This window comes from Diadema antillarum, unplaced genomic scaffold (assembly GCF_040938485.1).
Source record: "Diadema antillarum isolate AM-2024a unplaced genomic scaffold, OU_Dant_1.0 seq00000298_RagTag, whole genome shotgun sequence".
NCBI lineage: Eukaryota > Metazoa > Echinodermata > Echinoidea > Diadematoida > Diadematidae > Diadema > Diadema antillarum.
The window spans coordinates 255,198-278,558 of NW_027271321.1; the positions used below are offsets into that span (position 1 = coordinate 255,198).

At 37.9% G+C, this 23,361-nt stretch overlaps 1 protein-coding gene across 1 annotated transcript in view; it reads left to right on the plus strand.

Annotated features, from left to right (window-relative positions):
• Positions 1 to 23,361, plus strand: part of LOC139730217 (SAM and SH3 domain-containing protein 1-like) — a 184,050-nt gene that overhangs the window by 66,331 nt on the left and 94,358 nt on the right. The window contains exon 4 of the mRNA XM_071641114.1: positions 21,201 to 21,268. Within this exon, the coding sequence (XP_071497215.1) occupies positions 21,201 to 21,268 (68 nt within the window). The remainder of the gene's footprint in view (positions 1 to 21,200; positions 21,269 to 23,361) is intronic.

A 23,361-nucleotide genomic window follows, 5' to 3' on the forward strand; every position in this document is an offset into this window, starting at 1 on the left:
TGTGAGCGATGTACGAGCATACATGTGACATCGTAAACTGTTCTCAAAGATTTTCCTCAAACTTTCAATGACTTCTCATGCTACATTCTCTCAATCCTTATGTTTTGTCAACGTGACCAAGGCTTATATGGAATGCACACTATAGGCCCATTCACACATACACTTAAAAAAGTTTATGGTTACTCAAATCACATTTTTTGCACTCTCATTCACACATATAAAGAAAAAAAAATACTAGAAAAGCACTCGTAGAGTGCAGACCTCTGCCAAGTGGCTCATTTCCACCCATTATTATACACACATGCGAAAATCATCCAATTTCCCAGTGTAGAAGCCTTTTGTTAATGTTATCAGCTTCCAGCAGAGCACGCACTTTCGAGCGTGTATGCAAACCTCAAATACATGCACCTTAGATCCCCAAGTTCATTGACCCTATCTGCAAAAAGATAAAAAGTCCTTCAGAAATCCATAAAAATTGCTGGTTCCCTACCAAAATTTAATCATATATTCCCTGTGTCATTATCAACTTTTCCAGCAAGTTTCATTCAAATCTGTTCACAACTTTTCGAGTTATTTGGCAAATAGGCAAACTAACGCCAAAGATTACTTAACCTCTTCCTTCCTTGTCATGTATACAACTGGATGACCATATCCCTCCTTCTTGCTTGGAATCACTCTGTCATATCTAACATTGTTTGTTCCATGTAACTTTGATATAAAGATATCAGTGATATGTAGGACAACCCCATTTATGGAAAACTCTGCTTCAGTTTTTCATAGTTACATGCACAATTACACAACAACATAGACATCTTTAATAGAAAAAAAAAAGTTTCCAAGATTGTAGAATTAAACGATACAAACTCATCAAATAAGGAGCCTAAACTCTTTAAAAAATACAAGTCTGTAAAAAAGAAACAAGACATAGTGTATATATGAGTAACCTATCTAACATAGGGGTTATCTTCCATCCATCTTAGCAGAACAAGCAAGGCATACAAGCAGCCAGTTACCACATCTTTGGGACTGTGCATTCATGTCAGGCAACAGAAGAATACTTCTTCTTCTTTTTTTTGTTCAAAAATTACCTGTCTTTGCTAATGTAGTTTGTTACACTGTTTCCCTGCAGGGCAATTCAGAAAGAGGATATTATATCCTGTCAATATTTTTCCTACTGTACTTCACATATTCTGAAAATGAGTCTTTTGAGGTTATTTTTTGTTCATCCATCTTTAAACTGTCCATTATCTTATGTGCATATCGGATCAATATGTAACCAGATGACATGGTGGGAAATGAAGATGTAGCACCCCGCTAGGATGTGGGAAACTCAAGGTCGAATGTGGCAGTCTTATTGTCAGGATTGTACACGGAGGAAATTGCGAGGAAACGTTCAGGGGTATCGATTTACTTTTGTGGGATATATAAATGCATGTAATAAAGATATATATTTATATCTCACTTTAGCGTTTGTGTATGAGATTGGATGAGAGTAAATCAGAAAAAATTAGAGAAGAGGGTACAATGTAATATCCTGCCAGTCTCTTTCTTTGCAAAGTTTAGTCTGTGGCCTCTCTGTTGTGTTCTCATGGTTAAAGGCATTATTATTTGCAGATGAAACAAAAACCCGGCTGTCGAGGTTCAAAATAGTTCTAAAATGTGAGTTAGAGATAGAAACAGCCAATGTACGTGAACATTTGAATCAGTATAATCAATGTTAAGTATTGTTAAGCCATTGAGGATGGACTGATTTTGCTATAACACGCTTTTCCCATAGACACCTGCCTGGGTATACTCGGGACTCATCCTCAATGGATTAAAAATACAAAATGTGAACAATAGTTATGATAAAAATGTTTCAGGACTAAACTATCTACAGATATAGTTTATTGAGAAAAACAGTGATATCTCCTTATATTTTAGGCTTTATTGCAAAATTTTTATATGGTAGGATGTTTTGTGATACAACTGACCTACACATAATTATGAATCATATGTAAGATCTATAAAAATCTTTAAATCACTGCTCCCATTGGTAAACAGGTTTACCTTTAACTTAAAAAGAAAGAGAAGAAAACTTCCAGAACCCTGACTGTTTTATTGTCTTCACCCATTGGCTCAGATGTCTGAAAACTGTCAGGGAATAGAGATTACCTAATCCCCCTAATCCCTATTATGTCACCATGGCCTGCCTGTTTGACTGAGGCACATTACTGCACTTGTTAAGTGGGCAATCTAATGTTACAACTAGGGCAAGTTTGGATGTCTTACTGAATGCTGAAGAAAAAAAGCATGGCAAGCTAGGGCTCCTTGAAGGGATAAACCTGTTCCTTCTGCAATTCTCAGAGAACCTTTAAAAAACAGGATTCTTTTTTACCTGTTGACAGAGAACGGACAGGTTGGTAATCCACCAGTCTGAAAACAGTCAAGTGGTGTATATGTCTATCCTCTCCCCTGTCATTTGTGTGTGCCATTGAACAATTATAGATTATCGATTGGACATGAGATATATGAATAGAGCATGTGCTGGCCCAAATTGTCGTACACTAGATTGGCACCTGCATGGTGTCAGCAAAAATTAAAATGTAGTATGCTCTATCTTGATTACTACACATATCTTTATAAAAATTTTGGAAGCAAATCAAATGCACTAGTACACTGGAAAAGGTAAATTAGAAAGATATACACACAGTTTTGATATTGCAGAAGAACAGCAGATATTGATAGAAGAAACTCTAATCTTTTGATCAAAGTTATTTTTCTGGTCATCATAAGACAGAAAAAACAAGAATTTAGGCCATGAATGCAGGAACTCTTATCTGCACTTTGGGAACTTGGTATACTAGGTTCCTGTAAGGAACACATTAAATTTATGGAGAGTAAGGCAATGGGAAGGTAGTGTCAATCACACATCAGGAAAGAAAGGAAGAAGGGAAGATATGAAGAGTTTGTTCGCAAAAACCGATAAGTCCACATTTGCCAAATGGAGATATTTGCGATAAAAGGTCAAGAAAAATAAAGAGAATAATAAGAGAATGTTTGCTTCTTTCGACCATAACTTCAAAAATGTACCTTCATATGTAGTGACCAATGTATCATATAAAAGGTATTATTTTGTACTTTATGACAGAGACTGTTCTTCAAAATCTTTAAAAATGGACCTATCGCTTTTTGCGAACAAACTCTTCATATATTGTCATGTGCTGGGAAGAATGATGCTTACTCATTCAAGGAAGATGTACTCAGAAGAACAACACAAACGCATGCAATTCAAGGAAGATGTACCCAAAAGAACGTCACGAATGCATGCGAGGAGGGTGTTATACTTAAGGGCCTTTTTCCAGGCACACAACAATACAGAATATATTTATCTAGATTATAAACTATTACCCACGCCAGATGAAGAAAAGGTATGAAGTGGAGAAAGGAAATGGATAAAATATGCAAATTCTAGTGCTTTTAGCCAAAGACCTGGCTTATATCGGCTGAGTAAACATGCAAATGTCACTAAGTGAAGTGGCCAACACTGCCTGACTCGGTCTTGATGAAGCAAAGAATGAGAGAGCTAGGAGAAGAAAGAGAGAGAGAAAAAAAAAGAGAGAAAGATAATGCTGTCTGCGAAAGTCAGGAGGGGTAGATGTCAAAGTTTGTAAATGTGTCAGTTTGTTGGAAGAGTTAAAATGCCTCAGTCATATAACCTCTTTAGTCACTGCTTCTGTCTCTCCTATCCTCTCTCCCCCATCCTCTCTTTATCTATCTATCTTTGTCTACTTCTGTCTCTCTCTTGATATCTATTTCTCTCTCTCTATCTCTCCCTCTCTCTCTCTCTCTCTCTCTCTATCTCTCCCTTTCTGTCTTTTCTCTCTCTCTCTACCCCCCTTGTTTTATATCCAGGCTAATCATGGCAAGGGATTGATGTTTTAATGGCCAGACCATGTCACACCTCGCTTGCTCTATCGCATCTCTGTAACTTAGACCGACGGCGAGGAGAGGAAATTGGGGTTAACATACATGGCAAATTGTTATGTGTGAGATGTGCCAGTTTTCAATGGGGAAAGATTTTGGATCCATCACTACACTGCTGAATGAGGGATTTCTTGGGATTTCTTTTTTTTTTCAAAGTAAGGTGCCATTTACTGAGTGTAACTATCTATTCAGGATGACATATTGGCCTCTCCAGAGTTTACCAGGGCACCAAATTGAGTGCCCAGTGAGTCTCTTCGTGCTTTTCCAAACCATTAATGGAAGACTGCCCCTCAATCCCATCACTTTTCCGATCCTTTGCCCCCCCCCCCCCCCCCCCCCCCCCCCCCCTCAGAGAAAGAGTAGAATTACTTGCATTCCTCCAGTTGATTGTGAAGGCATTTGGCTTGCATTTGCCTCCCTTCGACAGAATTAGGCTGGCCCTAAATTTTTTTTTTTTTTTTTCTTTTTCCGTCTTTATTTTGCTTCTTCACAGATTAACAGATACAGAATTTTGACATTGCTGCATATATAAGTACCGTATAATGTTTTCTTTTTTGCAATGGTAAAAAAACAAATTGTAATACAATGCAAGGGGGAGGCTAAAAACTCCCTCATTTATACCAAAAACAAAGAGCCGAGTCCACTCAGCTTGTTGGGCTCAGCCACAACCCCAACATATTCTCAGTCATGTTTCAGGGATGATTTAATCATCCCTGCAAAACTTTCCATCCCCACTTGTCTACAGGCCGAACAAGCCAGTCCAAACAGAGTCTATAATCATATTGATCATGACAAGTGCAGAGGTTTGAAAATCTGAGTTAAAAGTGTAATTGACTGTAATTAGAATTTAGGAATGTAACTGAGCCCTAAATTTAGGATGTAAAGAAAGACATGTTCTGAGGAGTTATAGCTTTGAAACTCTTTAAGCTGAAGTGCATAAAGTTGTACCATCACATTTTCCCTTTGCCCATGAGTACTTTCAACTGCTTTATCGTCTGATTGCACTCTTTCGGATCAATTTGAGACCACTGTCAATTGTTCATTCAAGAGTGAGGGTTCTACAGGTTATGTGAGCCTATAAAAACCAGTGAAGATGCTTCATACTCTCCTTTACCTGTGGCAGAAAAGGGGTGGGGTTGGAAGAGGTGGAGATAGCGAGGGGACTTAAGTGGGTCACAATTTTAGAAGTACTAATATGATGAGAAGCGTTGCTAGGGACCAGTGACAACAGAAATTCAGGGTGTAATGGAGGGCTTCTGTTTGTCTCTTATCAATCATTCATCAAAGCACATCACACATTCTCTACAGGTTTTAGCCTTACATCAAGTCACTTAGCTTTTCTCTTGCCTCCTTCCTACCCCCATCCCACATTCGGCATCCCCTCAATGTTCTTACAATCTTCCCCTGTGTCTGAAGACTAGACCCTACACAGCTCAGTGATGGGGGAGTTTGTGGAGAAGGATGACTGAAGGGGCGTTAGATAGGAGAATGAAAGCCGTGGGGCAAGTAATTCTTTTAGAGGTGGAAAGCGCGCTACCTTTCAGCCTGGACGAGAGGCTATCATTCATCATCGCCTCCCTTTCCTCTCCCCCGCCCCTAAGTATCATACTGTCATGCAAGGTGCTTACCTGATCAGTGTCCTAGCATTCATCTGATGTTGACGAAGTCCAATATTGACAGCGTAGGTTGTTAGCACCAGAGGGTACAGCTTCTCTCATAGGAAGAGAGATTGAAGGGGGGAGGGGGTAGAGAAGAGGGGGTGTTGATGGAAATGTGGTCCCATGCTTGACGGACTGAGTCCCAGAACAATATCCCAAGGGATACAGGCCATTACATATCCTTCCCCGTTGAAGTGGCTATATTTACAATGACGGATGATGTCACAGTCTATTTTGTCCTCTGTGTCATACTTTACGGAAGGTCCATCCCCTTGAATGTGTGCTGGTATTCAGCAATTATCATGTTCTGCTAAAAAGGGGCCAATGTTAACAGAATATTTTTGCAGTGATATTTTTTTTTAATTTGTCCTCTGCTACAGTAGCACAAGAATAACTACATTAATATTTTAGGGAGATATACAAATTTGTAGATAATCAGAAATCAGAATTGTAAATAAATGCACAGTATCTTTTTTCTTTCTGTTTCCATTCACTTTATCAAAGTATATATGCTTGATGTAATTTAATTTTACATGAACCACTTTATCAAAATATGATGGCTGTCTGGTGATAAGGAGATCGCTGGTTCAATTCCAGACCAAAATATGTATGCCCAAAATTTGTTACCATGGCTACCACTAAAACACTGATCAGTTCATACTTATTTATGTCGATGTAGGGCAACTTGCCAGTCAGTTTCAATAAAAGCAACTTGACACGAGAATTGATTAATTTGAATAACTACCCAGTACCAACTGCATGTTGTAAGGATGAGAACTAGCACTCATTTTTAGCAAAAGTTCAGTGGTCAAGTGAATATGATGCCTGTCTGGTGATCAGAAGATTGTTGGTGCAAATTCAGCTGTAGTATGTATGCCCATGACTTTTTATCATGATTATCACTAAAACATTGATTAATCAGTACTTATTTATGCCGTTGTAGGCCAATATGTCAATTGGTGGCAATTTATCAAAATCTTTTCTCTATTCAATAAAAGTATATTCATAAGTATCTGAGTATTATGCATGTGATTTAAATGTGTTTTGCAGGCTTAAGAAAACATGAAGTCAATAAGAGATCAGATAAACTCGCGGAGAGTAAAACAATCAGCTGATGGCTTTTCATCGATGAATTGTCTAAATTTTGATCCTGTGTTCTTAAACTGCTCCACAAGGTGAATACCAATATGTACTCTTAGTAGGGCATGGTATGGCTATAGGACAGTGCAAAGATTGAAACCATCCCACATACAGTCTCAGAGTACCACTCACAAGAATGGAAAACAACAACTAACAAACTTTTGAAGGAGAATGAAAAGCTGATTAGGTTGAGAAATGGGGGAGGAGGAAGAGATGTTCATATAATAAAATCAAGACAGGTGTAAAACAGATGTAAGACAGATCAAAGACACTTGGGCATGTATGTGTGTGTGTCTGTATGTGTACAAGTCAGTGAAAGTCGGTGAGGAAAAGAGAGAGAATTTGTGTGTATGAGAGAGAGAGAGCAGGAAAAAAATAGAGCACATGTGGTAAGATTAGCTGCCAATCTGGCTTGACGTGTTAGCACTGATCCACAGAACATACACCATCTGAACAGGGAGTGAGCACAGCAATAAAGGGACAGCAATTCATTAGTTTTGCTCAGCCAACCAGAAAGAGAGCATAAACATTGGAATAGATTGACACATAAACATACACACACTCCAAACAAGATTAGATTGGATTCTTTTTTTTTTCTTTTTTTCTTTTTTGAGGGGAGGGGGACGGGGGAAGATACAAATTGTTGTTGTTCCCCTTCATATGTATTGGCATATCAATTACAGTGATTACATGCTAATGTTTTCTGCTTCCTTGGGAAATATAAGGGGCGGATAAAATATATCATATATGTATTTCTGGGGCATGTGCATATATGAACACTTCCCCCACCCCATCCCTGTGACAGAACCCTTTTTGATTAATGCATATTGGCTTTTTCCAGATTATTATTTTTTTTAATGAATTCAGCAGGTCATAATAACGTACTGTATAGTAGCGCAGTTTTTGATATTTATGGAATGTGTTTATCTGAAGAAAGGAAAGGAAAAGAGAAAAAACCACCAAAAGCTGTGCAGCCATTTAAATGGAAATGATTTTGGCATGTTTAAAGAGTATTCTTTTCCTCTGCAATGGTTTACTCTTAATCGTTTGATTAATTATTATATATGTATACTTACTTTACATCTACTGTAGATTAATGTCATCATCCTTGTTTGCAGCAGATGCGTAGAAAAGAAGAACGGCAGTCAATGATTTTCTGCCACTCTTTCTTGACATCTTGAGTTTAATTCAGTTTACCCAATTCAATTGCCCAAATTTAATGACCACCTTTCATCATTTTTAAAGCTATTTAACTTTTATTTTACATAATAAAAAAACAACAACAGAGCAGAAAACACTCAAATTTAAAGGCATGATAGGGTTCTTCTGGATGAGCATGCTGTTAGCAGTAGATGTAAAATGCCATGAGTAGTGGCCTTAAGTTTATGCAAGCTTTGTAAGTCTTTCACTACCATTGTTGATGTCTTTATATGCAAAGTCAGTAGGATCGTAGGTTGCTAGCCCTGAGAGAGTTAGATATTAACAGTGGTTTGGTGCAAGTGACTGATACATCTGCTCCATTAATATATGCCCCAGTTTTGTTTTTATTTTAGATGGAATTGAAAATGGACATATTGAGACAAATTGATGGAGAATGAAAAGAGTATGAATACAAACACTGTGACCCTTTTTCTTGTGTCCTCTAAGTGTTTGCTGGTTGGTGTTTAACTCTTCTGTGTTGGGGACTTCTTGACAGCATGTACGCTGTGGGGTTTTCTTTGCCAATCAGCACTCTTGGCAGACAAAGGGTTAAAAGCAGAACCCATGAAAATGGAGGAACTTCCTTCTTTAATTAGACAGGTTTAATTGCACCGACACTAGCACCGTTCATGAGGGACACACGGGAATCGGATGAATGCAGCACGAGATTGCTTTTCCAGGTCCCCACGGGACTTGGAGGTGGCATGTACTTTAGCTGCCCTCAATGCTCATCCCCCTGAGATAAGAACACAACAGTATCGTACTTGCAAAGAATTGATCAAAACTGTTTATGACGCTGTGGCATTGAATACGACAGTGTGATGCGTGGAAGAGGTTAAGCCCTATTGTTACACCAAGTAATATTGCCGTTTGAAAGTTCGTGGAGTTGCCACCTTCAGCATCTATCAAGAATGAATAAAAATCTTTAAAAATCGTGTGGCACATGGCGAATTATTGATGGTGTGGGACAGTAAAGACATCCATGTTTAGACATGGTGTTTTGGGTGATATAAAACAAAATCAATTGGTTTTACACTCTCAGCGAGTTGCTTTCATTCATTCTACTAGCCCTACGTAGTAATTCTGGTTATGTAATGATGTTTATGGTGGTGATGATGATTGTGATAATAATAATAATAACAAATTCTTATATAGCGCATTTCAGACTTGAAAAGAATTTCAATGCGCTTTACAAACAAACAAACAAATTATATCATAATACAAAATATAACAACAAAAATTACAATTTACTAAACACAGTATATTAATCTACATTAACTATTTCTTAAATGTACATAAAAGGTCAGAGTTGCCAGTATTACTGAGATAACTACATTAATGACTTCAAATTTAACAATCAGGCTACTTTGTATAGATAAGTTTTCAGTTTTTGTTTGAAATCGATGATAGTGATGATGGTGATACAACTACTACTCCTAATATTTATTATAATAATAATTGTGATAATAATGATAATGATGATGATGATGGTAATAATGATGATGATGATAGTAGTAATAATGAAAATAGTAAGAATATAATAGTAATGAGAATAATAGTAGTAGTAGTGGCAATAATAATAATAATAATAATAATGATAATAATACTAATAATGATAATTACTTATTATTATCATCATTTTCATTACCATAATCATAATATTAATAATAATATTAACAAATTAAGCTAAGGTATGTTTTTATGTTTGATAACAGATGATTTAAGTAAACATATGTGTTATTTCAATTTGGACTAATCTTCTGTATGTATTGGTCCATGTCACAGCAAGTGTTGGTTGATTGTATGTCATTTTATCTTTTTTCGGTTTGAGGGCTCTAGCCACAAGCACATAATTGCTTCTTAGGAGTCCTGGCATGTATTTGTTTCTTTGTAATGACCTGTAATTTGTATGTTGTTTTATATTTTGCCAAATAAATGAAATAAAAAAAAAATGAATATTGATAATAATGATATAAGAAGTCATTACAATAATTAAGTGTCATCATCATGTGAATCATTGTAATTCAGACGTAGAACTGCCATATGAGTCACTTAAAAAGTACCCATTTTCATGAGCAAGAATCTTGGTAAATGACATGACGGTATCGAAATGCAGTGCACAGAAGCAAAACAGCAGCAGATGCATAAGGGGTCAGTTGAGTGTCAACCTAATCAAGACGTGTTCTTCTTCAGCCTTGGGAAGTGCAGTCAAGCCATTGTCAAGTGCTGTATGGCATGTGCCCCTGTTTTATGCCCATTGGGACAGTGGATGGGTTAAACACTGAGGAGATAATGCCACCTGTCTTGGAGAATAATATATGAGTAGGAGGTGTGATACCAGTTCAGTGCACAAATGTTAACCCTTTAGACCTTGAGCTGTTGAAGGCTACCCTTGCCTGCTAGCACACATATGTATGCGTGTGTGTAAACATGTGACTGATGATGTGCTCATCGACATGTTTCATGATGTTCCTGTATATATCGTACCATTTGATCTCCATGATAGTAGATTGTATTCCATCTTAAATACATCTTCCTTTATTAGCAAGTGGAATTGTCATTATAGGACACTTTCAGGGGCCGAAAGGTTAATGTTTCAAAATGCATGACAAGGTTGTACAGTGGATATTTGTGCATGGCATTCCATGTTTACTGGGTGATTTGCACTGTGCTGAAATTAGGCACTGTGTGTGTATGCAACAAGACCTTAGAGTTTAGATGATTACTAAAAGCACGCACACAAATACTCAGATATAGAAAGCATAGCAAGTTTATGCTAAATCAGACATTACATTGTCCAGCTTGCTAGATAATTTATGATTTGTGTAGTAAAGCAGTATTAATTTCACTCAGCCAAATGTTGGGCAACACTCAGGAGAATTTTACAATTTATGCATCATGCTTTATATCTAAATTCTGTCCTTATACTACTTAATGATTTTTTTTATTTCATTTCATTTATTTGGTATATTAAGTGAAATAATGTCCAAATGAGTACCAATTCAGAAGAAATTCTCTCTGTTTAGCTTGACACTCTTCTGCTCTGTCTTTCTCTATATTCATTTATTTGGCCTTCTCTCATTCTTCCTATCTGCCTGTATCTCTCTTTTTAATATATCTGTCTTTCTATCTATCTATTTGCCTTTCTATTTATTTATTGGCCTATCTACCTGTTTGTCTTCCTATGTATTTATTAATCTATCTACCTAATTATCTATCTAATCTATATACCTGTCTATTGCATAGACAAAAACTTTTACATGCATTTTAGTTTTGTGAATCTTTGCTCTTATTCATGAAAGTTTCATTCTCATGAAAATTTCTGGTTTTGCTGTTATTTTCTACCTTTTTATCATCTATCTATAATCTATCTGTTTATTGTCTTTCTGTCTATCTCTTTATCATCTATTTGTCTTTCTTCACCTTTCCATATATACAATCATCTATCTTTCTATATCATTATATGCCTTACCTTACCTTCCTATCTACTACCTATTTATATGTATATTTATCTATCATATATCTTTCTGTCATGTGTGCCATCTATCTCTCTATGTATTTATTTTAACTATTTTTCAAGCTGTCAGTCTATCATTATATCAATCTGTCTTCCATCTATCCATCTCTCTATCTGTCTATCTAGCTATCTATCAATCTATCATTCTATCTATCTATCTCTCCATGTATCTATCTATCTGTCTGTCTCTGTGTCTGTCTAGGTATCTATCTGTCTATCTAGCTATCTATCAATCTATCAATCTATCATTTTATCTATCTATCTCTGCATGTATCTATCTATCTGTCTGTCTGTCTGTCTATGTATCTATCTGTCTATCTATCTGCGTATATATGTATCTATGTATCTGTGATCTATGTCTGTCGATCTATTGATCTATTCGTCTCAGCTCTCCTCCTGTGTGTCTCCCTGACTCCCATGCTATCCGATGTGTATGCCTCGCATCCGGCGATGGTAGGAAGCCGAAATGAATGATGATTGTGTAGCTAGCCTGGAAGGGGGAGTTCACACAGAGTTCAGTGAACGTGCTGTGACTGCAGCATCGCCTACGAGGCTTGGGCATGGTCAATCCCCCCTCAGAGAGTGAAGTGTGATAGCGCCATCTAGTGCCCACTGTTTGGACAGGTTTACATGGTCTAGTTGCCATCATGCCCTCTCGTGATCTGGGATAGATCGCACTGGAGTACTCCTATAATCCTTTTTCACTCAAATGCACTTTCCTTTTTTTTTCTCTCTTTTGACTGATGACAATTACTTTTTTGATTATGATAATACTATAGGATATGATTATAATCAACACCCCTTCTGTCTGTCATGACAATAAAAAAATTGTCAATGTCCTCCTTGTGTTATGCAATATGAGTGAATAGACATTATGTTTACCATATGTTTGAGATGGCAAAATCCTTTGTTGTTGTTTTTTTGTCTCCTTTCTACTCTTGTACATTCCACCTATGCAATTTGAGATGAACTTAGCAAGGATTTCGTGTGTTGTACGCATTTTGTCACCGCGAGCTTGATTGGAGGAGAGAGGCCAGAAGACGCGTGGCTTTTTGGTCGGCACACTTTGCGTTTACAAATGTTGTACATAGCCTACCGATATTGAGAAAGTTGCAGAAATCACTCGCCACGACTTGTCTTTTTTGAGAAATCATTTCTTTTTGCAAAAGATTTATGTAGCAAAGTTATCTCCACATCAATAGGTATTTCATGACAGTGAAAGAGAGCAGTAGGGTTTCAGGAATGCCATGTGCTCATGCTAGATTTTTTTTGAGCAAGACTGCATAGCAGATCAAGTGTAATGATTTGCGATATTCACCATTTGGCAAAGAAGATTTGCCCCTGTGACAACAATGCAGCGGATGGTGAATGTACATCCCTGTCCTGGATTCCATTTCTGCTGTGTGCCACTTACCGACAAACAATAACACTCTGGCAGCCAACAGTACAAAAACAGCAACAAAAGTAGTAAAAGAATTCTCACACGTGCTAGTCTTTTTCACCAGTCTGGTGCTAGTATTAAAAGTACGTTAACAAAGATATCTGTAGTATAGGACATGTTGCAACCTTTTCACAGATTCCCAGGCCAGCACCAACTCCATGATGAATAATTAAGCTAACTGAACAGCACCCACAAGCCATTGCAATGCATTTTTATAACCCTAACCCTAACCCATGTCTTCTGGAGGTTGATCCATGGTGTTGAACACTCTTAACTACTATCTGAGGACCACAAATAAAATGATACCCTGTCTTTTCATCCAATATTAATGGCAGCAGTTGTGAAAGAGTTAACTCAGACCCACTGGATGAAGGAGACTAGCCAGCTGTTGGACTAGTCTTGAATACCAGACTTTTTGTTGGATTAAATCAGCCACTGGCAGTAATCTGCAGGATGTGACATGTAAATTGTAAGCAGTTGTAGACTTGTCACATAGACCCATGTTATTCTCCCACAACATATAAAAAAGCGGAGTCAAGGGTATGAAACAGTGCAGTCAACCCTCCCTTGCCCATGATTAATCCTTTTGCAGTTTCATTCAAGAAACAGAATCCAAGAAATATCCTCTTTTAAAAATAATGTTTGTATTTAGTGATAAGCCTTTGTGGTTGGGCTGATATATTTTAAATTGATTATGTAGCCTAGAAACAATGTCTCATTAAGTGCATGCATGCAATGGCATGATGTGATGTAAACCTCAACCCTCATTTCCTTAAAAACAAAAGGCACCATAATTTATTATGACAGAGGGATATCCTTCAGGTTGAGTTAACAAAGATGTATTTGCACACCCAGCTCAAAACCCACAAAAGTAGGCCAAAATGAATTTCCACTTTTCTGCATAGTTGAAAAGAGTATAAAGCTCTCAGCTTTAGAAATAAGATATATAACATGTTAAAATTGGACCATCCTAACCAGTTTTTGAAAAAAGGAAAAGGGAGAAACATAATTCAAAGATTCCTGTTACTCAGGTGTGCTCTGCAGAGGTATCAATAAAAAAAATATGGCCCCCCAAAAATACAAATATCTCAAAATCAATTTTGTATTAGCTGCCATTTTTTTTTCTTCAATAGGTAGAAAAGAGATTACTCAATCAGGTAAGACAAACTTAAAAAAAAATTGGGTTTGTCAAACCCAAGTAACATATTATTGTCCACTCCAGAGAATCGTATTCCTAATCTGGGAGTTCTTTTTTTATCATTTATTTATTTATTTATTTTTTAAGTTTTGGGCTTGGGCAGTCACATAATGAATATGTCATGATACTTCATAGTGCAGGGGCATGGGTCATGAACGATCAAGTTTCTTTCCCTTTTGGAGCCGCCTATTGTTATTAATGTAGTATTTTATAAGCACTTAGTCACGCCTCAAAGCTGCTTCCCGACAGATACTGTATGTCCAGAAGATTCAAAGGAAAGGTGGGGGGGGGGGGGATGATTGTGACGAGCGGTTGATACATCACGTAATGTTTGCATGAGGGGATTATGGGAGAGAATATCAGCACAGCATGTGAATCATACTGGAGTGAAGCATCGACGATCAAGGGGTATGGGAGGCTTTAAGACAGGAAACAGCCGTCACCGGAGGATGGCTTACTGGACCAGTGTCATCACCAGTAAGCTAGCTGACTTCTGCCGACTTTAGGAACTGAAGGTTCTAGAAGGGAAGTGCTGTGGCAGAAGGACATTGTTGTGCCTTGAAGGCACTTTAGGAGCAGACAATTGATCTGCTATTGCTTATTTATTACTAGTCCCGATCAAACCTTATAAAATGCAAAGCTGTTTCCATGACTTCTCAGGAAGTTTAATTTACTTTGTATATAAACATGTTTAATGTCATAATACAGGAAGGTTAGGTGAGGGGAAGTAGTGATGTTTGAAGGGGAATTGTAGACCAGTTAAAAGTTAGTCTGAAAAGGCAGAATGAGATTTTATAGGCGCAAAAGTGAACATTTGATCGGAATTTGATAAAGACTAATGCAGTTCTGTTATTATAATTTTTGTTTTCAAAACAGTTCTCAAGCAGCTATATGAAAATGCAAATATGTGAGCTGCTCATGACATCACTTCACAATTTCCCATTTCATCGTTTACAAAAAATCTGACAAAAATTCAATTTTCTGCTCTAAAAGTATAAAATGTAATGCTATTCGTGGCTGGATAACTTCAAAGCTATAAACAAGATACATATGAATTTATTTACTCATATACATATATAATAGGATTTGAGACTGGCTTGTAATTACATACATGTATGTACATCTGAACAAAGAGAGGGGAAATTCCAAGATTTTGTGTACAAACTCATTACTGTATTGCAAGTTGTGAGGTGATGACATCATCAACTCACTCATTTGAATAATCATGTTGACTGTTCAAGAACTGTTTTGTCAAAATTAGCAAAATTTCACAATGTCATGACTTCCTTAATTTTCATGAAATTTTTCTCAAATTTTCAATGTTGTGGTTGTGAAATTTTACTCTTTTTTATCATACTAACTTTTGACAGGTATGGAATTCAACATAGACAAGTAAAAAAACATAATTCTTGTTGTTTTTGGCAGACACCCACTGAATATTTCATTTAATTTTCATGTCATTTATTAAACTTTCCACACAAATCACATTTACATCAACAGATCAAATTTGCTGCACTATTCTGCATGCATTGCAGTTTAGAGAGGCCATATCATAAACTATTCCTAAGTACTTGATGACTTGTTCAACAATGTTTTTGAACTTTTTTTGCTTTGGTAGTCACAATGTGATATAGCTCTTTATATCCATAAGATTTTACCTCGGTGGATGTGTATGAATTTATGTGTGACCCTTTAGCTCAAAAACCTGATAGAGATACACTGCTGAATGAGGATTTTCTGATTTAGTGCCATTATTTTCTCCAGATTCTAAACTTTCAAGTGAAATATGTTTTTTCCCATTTTGTTGACCCGCAAAAGTAGAGGGAAACGTCATCAGCAATGCAATTATGAAAATGGATTTTGAAGTTCAAAGCCAGTCAGCTGTGTAAAAATTGCATATGAAGGAACAATGGATAAATTGAAAACAATTAAGTAATATGTACCAAAAGATTGAAACAGAAACCTATTTCAAAACTTCTGAGACTTTGAAATTGGGATGATACAATAAAGATATTACAATTCTGATTTTCTAAGCAATATATATCTAAAACATATTAAATAGTGATATATATTGCTGAGAAAAATCAGTGATGTAATAGGAGGAAAACCAAGAAGTTGGTTTGTTTTTCCCCAAATTTGCATATTTTTGCACTTTTCTCAGTATTATTATTAGCAATTCTATGTCTAATGTGACTGATTTGCATTCTGCTCAACAACAAAACCATCCCAGCTCACTGAGGAACTATTTCTAAATCAGCTCAAGATCATAGAGCAGAAACTTAGAGAAGACCCACCCAAGTGTCTTTCCCTGTTCAGATAGATTTGCCTGTATTTGTTTGTTTGTTTGGTGTCTGTATTTGTATGTGTGTTTGTGTTTGTTTGTTTGTTTGTTTGTTTGTTTGTTCGTTTGTTTGTTAGATAATCAATGCATGATGTGAGTTGGTTGGTGTGGTGTGATACCTCAATAGAAGTCATTTCAATTGGCAAGTGTGTGCAATGCTGTGCCGAGAGAGACAATGGTAGAAGCAGATGCCAACGCAAATCCAGAAAATTGAATTACGAGCAGATAGGCAGGTGTTGCAATTTTGCTTAAAATTTGCAGGCGTTTGATGCGGCACCATTATCATGATTATTTACTGCATGCTAGAATTTTGCCATATCAGCCCTGAATTTGCCATGGATTATGTTGGGTATCTGCCAAGAGAATTACTAGCATAGGTAGGACAAATTAACCCATTGAAGACGAGTCCCAAGTATACTCGGGCAAGTGTCTATGGGAAACATGTGTTATCTAAAAATCAGCTGGTCCTGAATGGTTTAAGGATGAAGCCTCTCTCTGAAGCAAAACCATCTTTCTTAGCTTTGCAAGGTAGTTACATTATAACCCCTTCTGTGCCTGGGACTTTAAGCAGTGTGTGCAATGCTTTAGGTTTTCTGTATGGATTTGCACTCAAAACCACACAAAGGGTTGAATATGATTTAAGTTAAAAAAAACAAAAAAAAAAACCCAAAACACACACACACACACAATAGTGTGAAACATATTCATGTCTATATCTTCAAGAGCTTATTTGCACCAAAAGCACACCAATTCAGTGCTTTCAAAAGGAACCCTAAATATTCTACAGCCGCTGCAGCTTGCAGACTTATATCAATGCTTTAACTTACTGTAACTGTCTCGTCTATAATATATTCCTTCAAATATCTCGTTATCAAGATTGATGTAGTAGTCAGGTCGCTTAGTGAAATTACCGTTACACGATGGATAAAAGTACCAAATTTTGAGAGATGATCCCTCAGGACCTACTCATTGATATTGAAGTAGGAGCCCTCTGTAAAATGTTTATTTTTATCATATGAATACAGATTTTTTTTGTTTTCAGAAAATTTCGCCTGAATGAAACATTCACAAATTTTACATGCATGAAACTTTCGCAAATTTTGCGAGGAGCCAAGATTCGTGAAAGCAAAATGCATGCAATTTTAAACAATGCACTAAATGCCAGTGGCAATTAGCAGAAGTTTCATCCTGTAAAAAAGACTGTTGGCTCCAATTCGTGTTGCTTAAAATGTTGTATTGGTTGTATTTTTCTTTTTTTTAATGGAACTGGAAAACATGAACCCAATTTTGAATTCCATGATCAACAAAGCATTTGAAACATGGAGGTGGTTGAATTGATTACGGATTTACGAAGAAAATTGCTGTTGAGGTGCCACAGAATAATGTACTATTCCCATGCAGTGTAGTTATGTACATACAGGTTTCAAAGGGGCTTGGGAACATTTTCTAGTGTTGGGGGGGGGGGGGGAATTACTGACCCCTGAACACCCCTTCCCCTGTCAATGTCCACAGCCCCCTCCCCAACATTAGAAAACATTCCGCAGTCCCTTTAATTTTATAGGGTCTATGTACGTAATTGGCGATATGATAAAGAGATAAAGAGAGCCAAGATAATGATACCTCTAGTAATAAAACATAACTTTCAACATCATTACGCATTACTATAACGATCATGTGCACATGGTAATGTAAACAAGTAACACCACAAATTATAAACAGGGATGTAAAACATATTAATCACGAGCCGGTCATTTGCTTGTGTTACACTTTTTTGTTCATTCCTTGAAGTAAGTGCCAGACATGGCCAAGAGTCCATCGCTTTCCACTGACAAAGCATTGGAGATGGTTTTGAATCCTGCTTCAAGACAATCACATGTTAGACAGTGTGATTTGTCTCCCAGAACCGAAAGTATTAACCACTCGAGCCAAAGCAAGACTCTCGAAGGTGAAAGTTTGCCCTCCTCTAACCACTTTTAGTTAACAAATATCAGTGGAACTAGACAATGCCCATATGAAGTATGCTTGAGAGAGTAAGTTTCATCCCTAGTGGGCTTCACCTAGATTGAAAGTTTCCTGAAATATTTATGTTTGGATTCAGTGTAAGTAGATAGAGTAGAGAAACACTCATCCAAAGCATGAAGAATAAAATTGGGCTATCTGTTCAAAAAATGTTTGTTACATAGTATGAAATAAGGACAATTTGAACAGGATTTCACAGTACTTCATTTTCTGAGACATGAAAGAAGCACTTGGCCTAGCTCCTACAGTAGGTATGGGGAAAAGTATGTGACTTAACATACCTTAGACCCCATTTACAGTGAGTGAAAAGGCCGGGCTCGGCCGTGGCCGAGCCAGGCCTTCATTTCACTGTAAACACGCAAAAGGCCAATTGCGGAACTAAAATCGGCCACGCATTTGGCCAAGCTCTGGAGGTAGTCGCAGCCGTGGCTCAACCGTGGCAGAGCCCGGCCTTTTCTCACTGTGAACGCAAACTGGGCCAATTGCGGTACCAAATTGCGACCGGCGCGCTCCCAACAATAGTCGTTTGTTTACAAGCAGAGTGCCACTACGACAGAATATTGAAAGGTATGAATTAAAAGCCCGGGCAGAGCCCTCCACTGTAAACGGGCAAAATTGCAGGGCCGAGTACTCATGCAATTGAGGCCGGGCTCAGCCTCGGCTCTGCCCAGCCCTGCACTGTAAACAGGGTCTTAGCAACAGGTTCAGGGAACTGATGCTTACTTGTTGTTTAAAAAAATGAAGATAAGTTAAATTGTTTTTGCATTTTCTTGATATCATTCTACTGTTGTGACATTAGAAATTTGTGTAGAACTCCCATCTAGAGAGGTTGGCTCATGAAATTAATACCAGCTGTTAATATTTTCAAACATGTAAATGGATTGTTTGATTATCCTGATTTTTTTTTTTTGCTGAACTTTTCACTAATCCTTTTGCCTCTACTGAATCCCAAATGAGTACAGAAACTTCCCTTTAAGATTGCAGTGAAGCAAACACTGTTGCGAAAGTAGGGTGACATGGGGCATTTAGTTTAATTTCAAGACTGCATCTTGGGAGTTTCATGCCGTCTTGGATTTTGTCTAGTCACTTGTGTAATTTAGAGGAAGGGGGTAAGGAGTCAAAGTGAGGCTAAATTTGGAAATGTAGATACAGACTTAACATTGAGAAGTCCTCCTTCGCTTCAAGTTTTAGAGGGGGGAAGGGAGTGTGATATCTTTCACCATGCGTTCTTTGACAGAGGGATCAGACTCTGTGGAGTTTGGTGATAAGTCTTGGGGTTAGTACCCCTCTTGAATATTTTAAGCAACTGTCTCCCCCTTGCTAACTCCGCTGGATGAAGCCACCTGAATCTGCCGCTGGGAAGAGCCGCATCAGTTTGGATTATTCACTTCAGTGTGTACTTTAAGATACCTCCTCTGGAAAGAGAGTTATAATCCCTGGGAGGGGGGAAAGGGGAGAGACTCCATTGTTTTCTTCTTTATTATTGTTTCAAGCGGCCTTCCTCTCTGGAAGCCATCTGACTCAGACAAGTGGAATCCCCTTTGTACCTCCCCCCCCCCCCCCCCACCCTTCCTCCTTCTTCCCCCTCCCCTCTGGTAGCATAATGTCGACCCTCCCCCCCCCACACCCCACTGCCTCTTCTTCTCTACCACTAGCATTTAGCTCCCCTTCCCCCTTCTCCCCGACTCCTTCCCCTTCTTCCCTCCCCACCCCTTCCCTATTCTCATCATCACCTGCCCTCTCACATTACAGCTAAAGCTCCTGCATTAAAGCTTGCAACACATTTTCATAAACGGTCCATCAAAGCAGATACTGGAGCTTTTTTTTTTTAATGCCCAGGTGACAGGGGAAAAAAAAGAGAGTTTTCAAGTGTCGAAACAAACCAAACAGAACTACAAAACAACACCAACAAGACCCAAGCCATCCACGTGCACATAATATTTTGGAGCCTCAACCGCCGGGGCAAATGAGTGAGAGCTCTAACATTCTTGCATAGAGACCGTGGACAGACTGTGACAACATGCCGCGTGTGGGAGTCATCCATCACGGACAATGAGCATTGTGATTGCGCTCGTCGACAGGAAATGATTTGAACTCTTTGCTGCAGCTCATTTGCCAGTTGTTGTTGTTGTTTTTAATCCTCTTTCCCCGCTTTGTACCGAAAAAAAGAAAAAATATTGTCAGAGGCATCTCACTTCCTGTGCTTTCTCCCATTACCAATTGCGATTTTTGGGTGTGTGTTTGATTTTTTTTTTTCCCACATAGTTTGGAGCGCTTGTGGGAGATACATAGGATAGAGGAATGACAAAAACTCCAATTGGGTGCATTGGTCTGTTATGACATATGGATGATATATGTAGCTATGTGATGTTCTCACGTTGGCGCTGCAATCTGTCGGAAGGAGAGATACTCGCAGGCACGGACCTGTCTACAGTGATAGTCGGGACATTGCTACGGGATATACTGACACTTGGCAGTTTGAACCGCATTGTCACTTTATAATGGAGCCTTTGGAGTGAAAGGAACTGTACCACAAGATATTAAGAACAGATGATCGTAACAAATAAAGGGAGTTGGATACATTACTTGGAGATTGCATAACTGATAATAATAATCCAGAAATAATGGGAGAGTCGTTTAAGCATCGTTATCTGCAAGCAGTGAGAAGGCCTAACCGAACTTTTGTTCCTCCTTTTCTCCAACGCCGTTTTCGCTCGCAGGATGGCTCCACCAATCAGCTGTCGCGGAGCGGGTCCTCGTTTGCAAGCTCTGATGGGTCTTCCACTAGGTAAGCTAAAAATCTGCACTTTTGTTTTTAAGTTTTTCATTTTCTCACACCATTACATATGTTGTCGTCTGAGTGAAGTGATTGTCCCATCATCTAGGGTGTCTTTCCTCACACTGTAAAAGTGGACATTTTCGCATGACTATTTTTAAATTTTATTATTTTTTTTTTTTTTGGCGCTTGGCCTGGTCGGATGAATTTCACAAGGTTTTCTTTTTTGTTCCGTGGAGTCAAAACATCAATAGTGTTACATATAAAAAGCAAAAAAAAAAACCAACAACAACAACAGCAAACAGTTCATGTGCTCTTATTTTTGTGCTAGTTTTGCATTGCTCAAAATGCAGAAAAATTTCCACGATGAGAAAAATGTCCACTCTTACAGTATTTCATTTTTTACAAATTGTGTATTCATCCCATGCCATCCATTATCGTTACGGTTCTCATCAACTGCATCATTCTTTTTGTTTTCACATTTTTAAATCATTATTCCCAATCCAAGTAATTTGTGATATTGTAGAGGTGCTGATGTTATGATAGAATGATAATGACAGAAATAAGAGTAAGTGGTATTAAATGTGACAGTGACATGCAGATTACGAAGGCCAATAGATAACGACGTACTGATGGCAGTGAGAGTAAAAGTTGTCGCTGTTTTGTGTTTTTTTTTTCATGCTGCATCATGTTCCATGAACTTTACACCTTGCAGGGCAGCTTTTGTTTGGATTGATTGAAAAGGCCTCCACACAGTTTTGACAGAGAGAAACGCAAAGTTAGTTTAGACCATAGCAAACTAGTAAGTTAGAAATGGGCTTGCTTTGAGAATGTGCCATGTGCAAAAGAAAATAGGGTTGGGTATGACTTCTACCACCCTGGATCTCCATGATTAAAATCACCCTAACCTGTCCTGAGCTCCGTCCTCGAAGTAAAAAAAAAAAAAAAAGGAAAAAAGAAAAGAAAAGAAAAGAATACCACCACAATACAGCATGGGAAGCAAGGGAAAATGTCAAGTTTATAATTACTTCCAAGAACACAACATTTGATAGGGAGAGAATATTAATCAGGGGGTGAAGGGGAAGTGTGAATTTTCCTCAATTTTGTCTCCCTCTACAAAGGTAGACAAATTGAAGAAGTCTCCCTCTACAAAGGTATACAAATTGAAGAAAATTCACACCCTAACACAACCATTGATGAACAATTGAATTGACTCATAAAATATTCCATTAACAAGCCCAAAGCCAGCAATGCTGATAAAGATAGAAGGAGAAAATGGAGAGAGAGAATGTGTGCGAAAAAACCCCCCCAAACTATCATGATATTAATTGATAATTTCCCATTCCAAGGTACACGGTAATTCAATTGAAACTAGGAATACTTCCTTTTTTTTTCTACCCCACATGCAGTCTGGAAAGGAAATTCTACAATCTAAATAAAGCAAAAAGGCCCCTAATCGAAACATTTTGTACAGTTTAAATTCCCTTCTGCTAGTCAACCACCACTTCATTGAAAGATATGGAATACTTTGAGCTATAAAGTTGCTACCTTTTAGCGATAAACTCACTGGGGCCCAGATATACTATGAAGTCATTTTCCAGTTTCTACAAAAGTTGTGTGTAAGAGCCTTCTATTTTTTCCTTCTTCAAGGTCAAAATGTCATCTATAACATGACAAGAACAACACATAATTATAAACTGCACACATTTTAGTTTACCAACTCAGCACTGCATTCATTTGTGTGGATTGAATACATACCAATCTGGAGATATGTAATGAATAGACCTAACAATATCTTTCTGTAAAGAGGGAACATTCACATTCTTGGTGCAAGTTTTTTCATGCTTCATGAAAGCACGATCCTCTCTTTCCCTTCTCATATTCCAACAGGATGCATCCCCCTTCCCCCGGTTGTTCTTACCGTCGTATTTAGAATAGCTTCATGACCTTAATACAAAATTAGATTTTGGCAGGCAATTAGAGGGGTTGTGGCCATCACGGATGAACTAATAACTAAAGAAGCCATCCCTTAGCCCTCCCCCCCCCCCCCTCCCGAAGGTTAATGTGAATCCAATCCACTGGTGCGGCGACAAAACTCGGCTGTG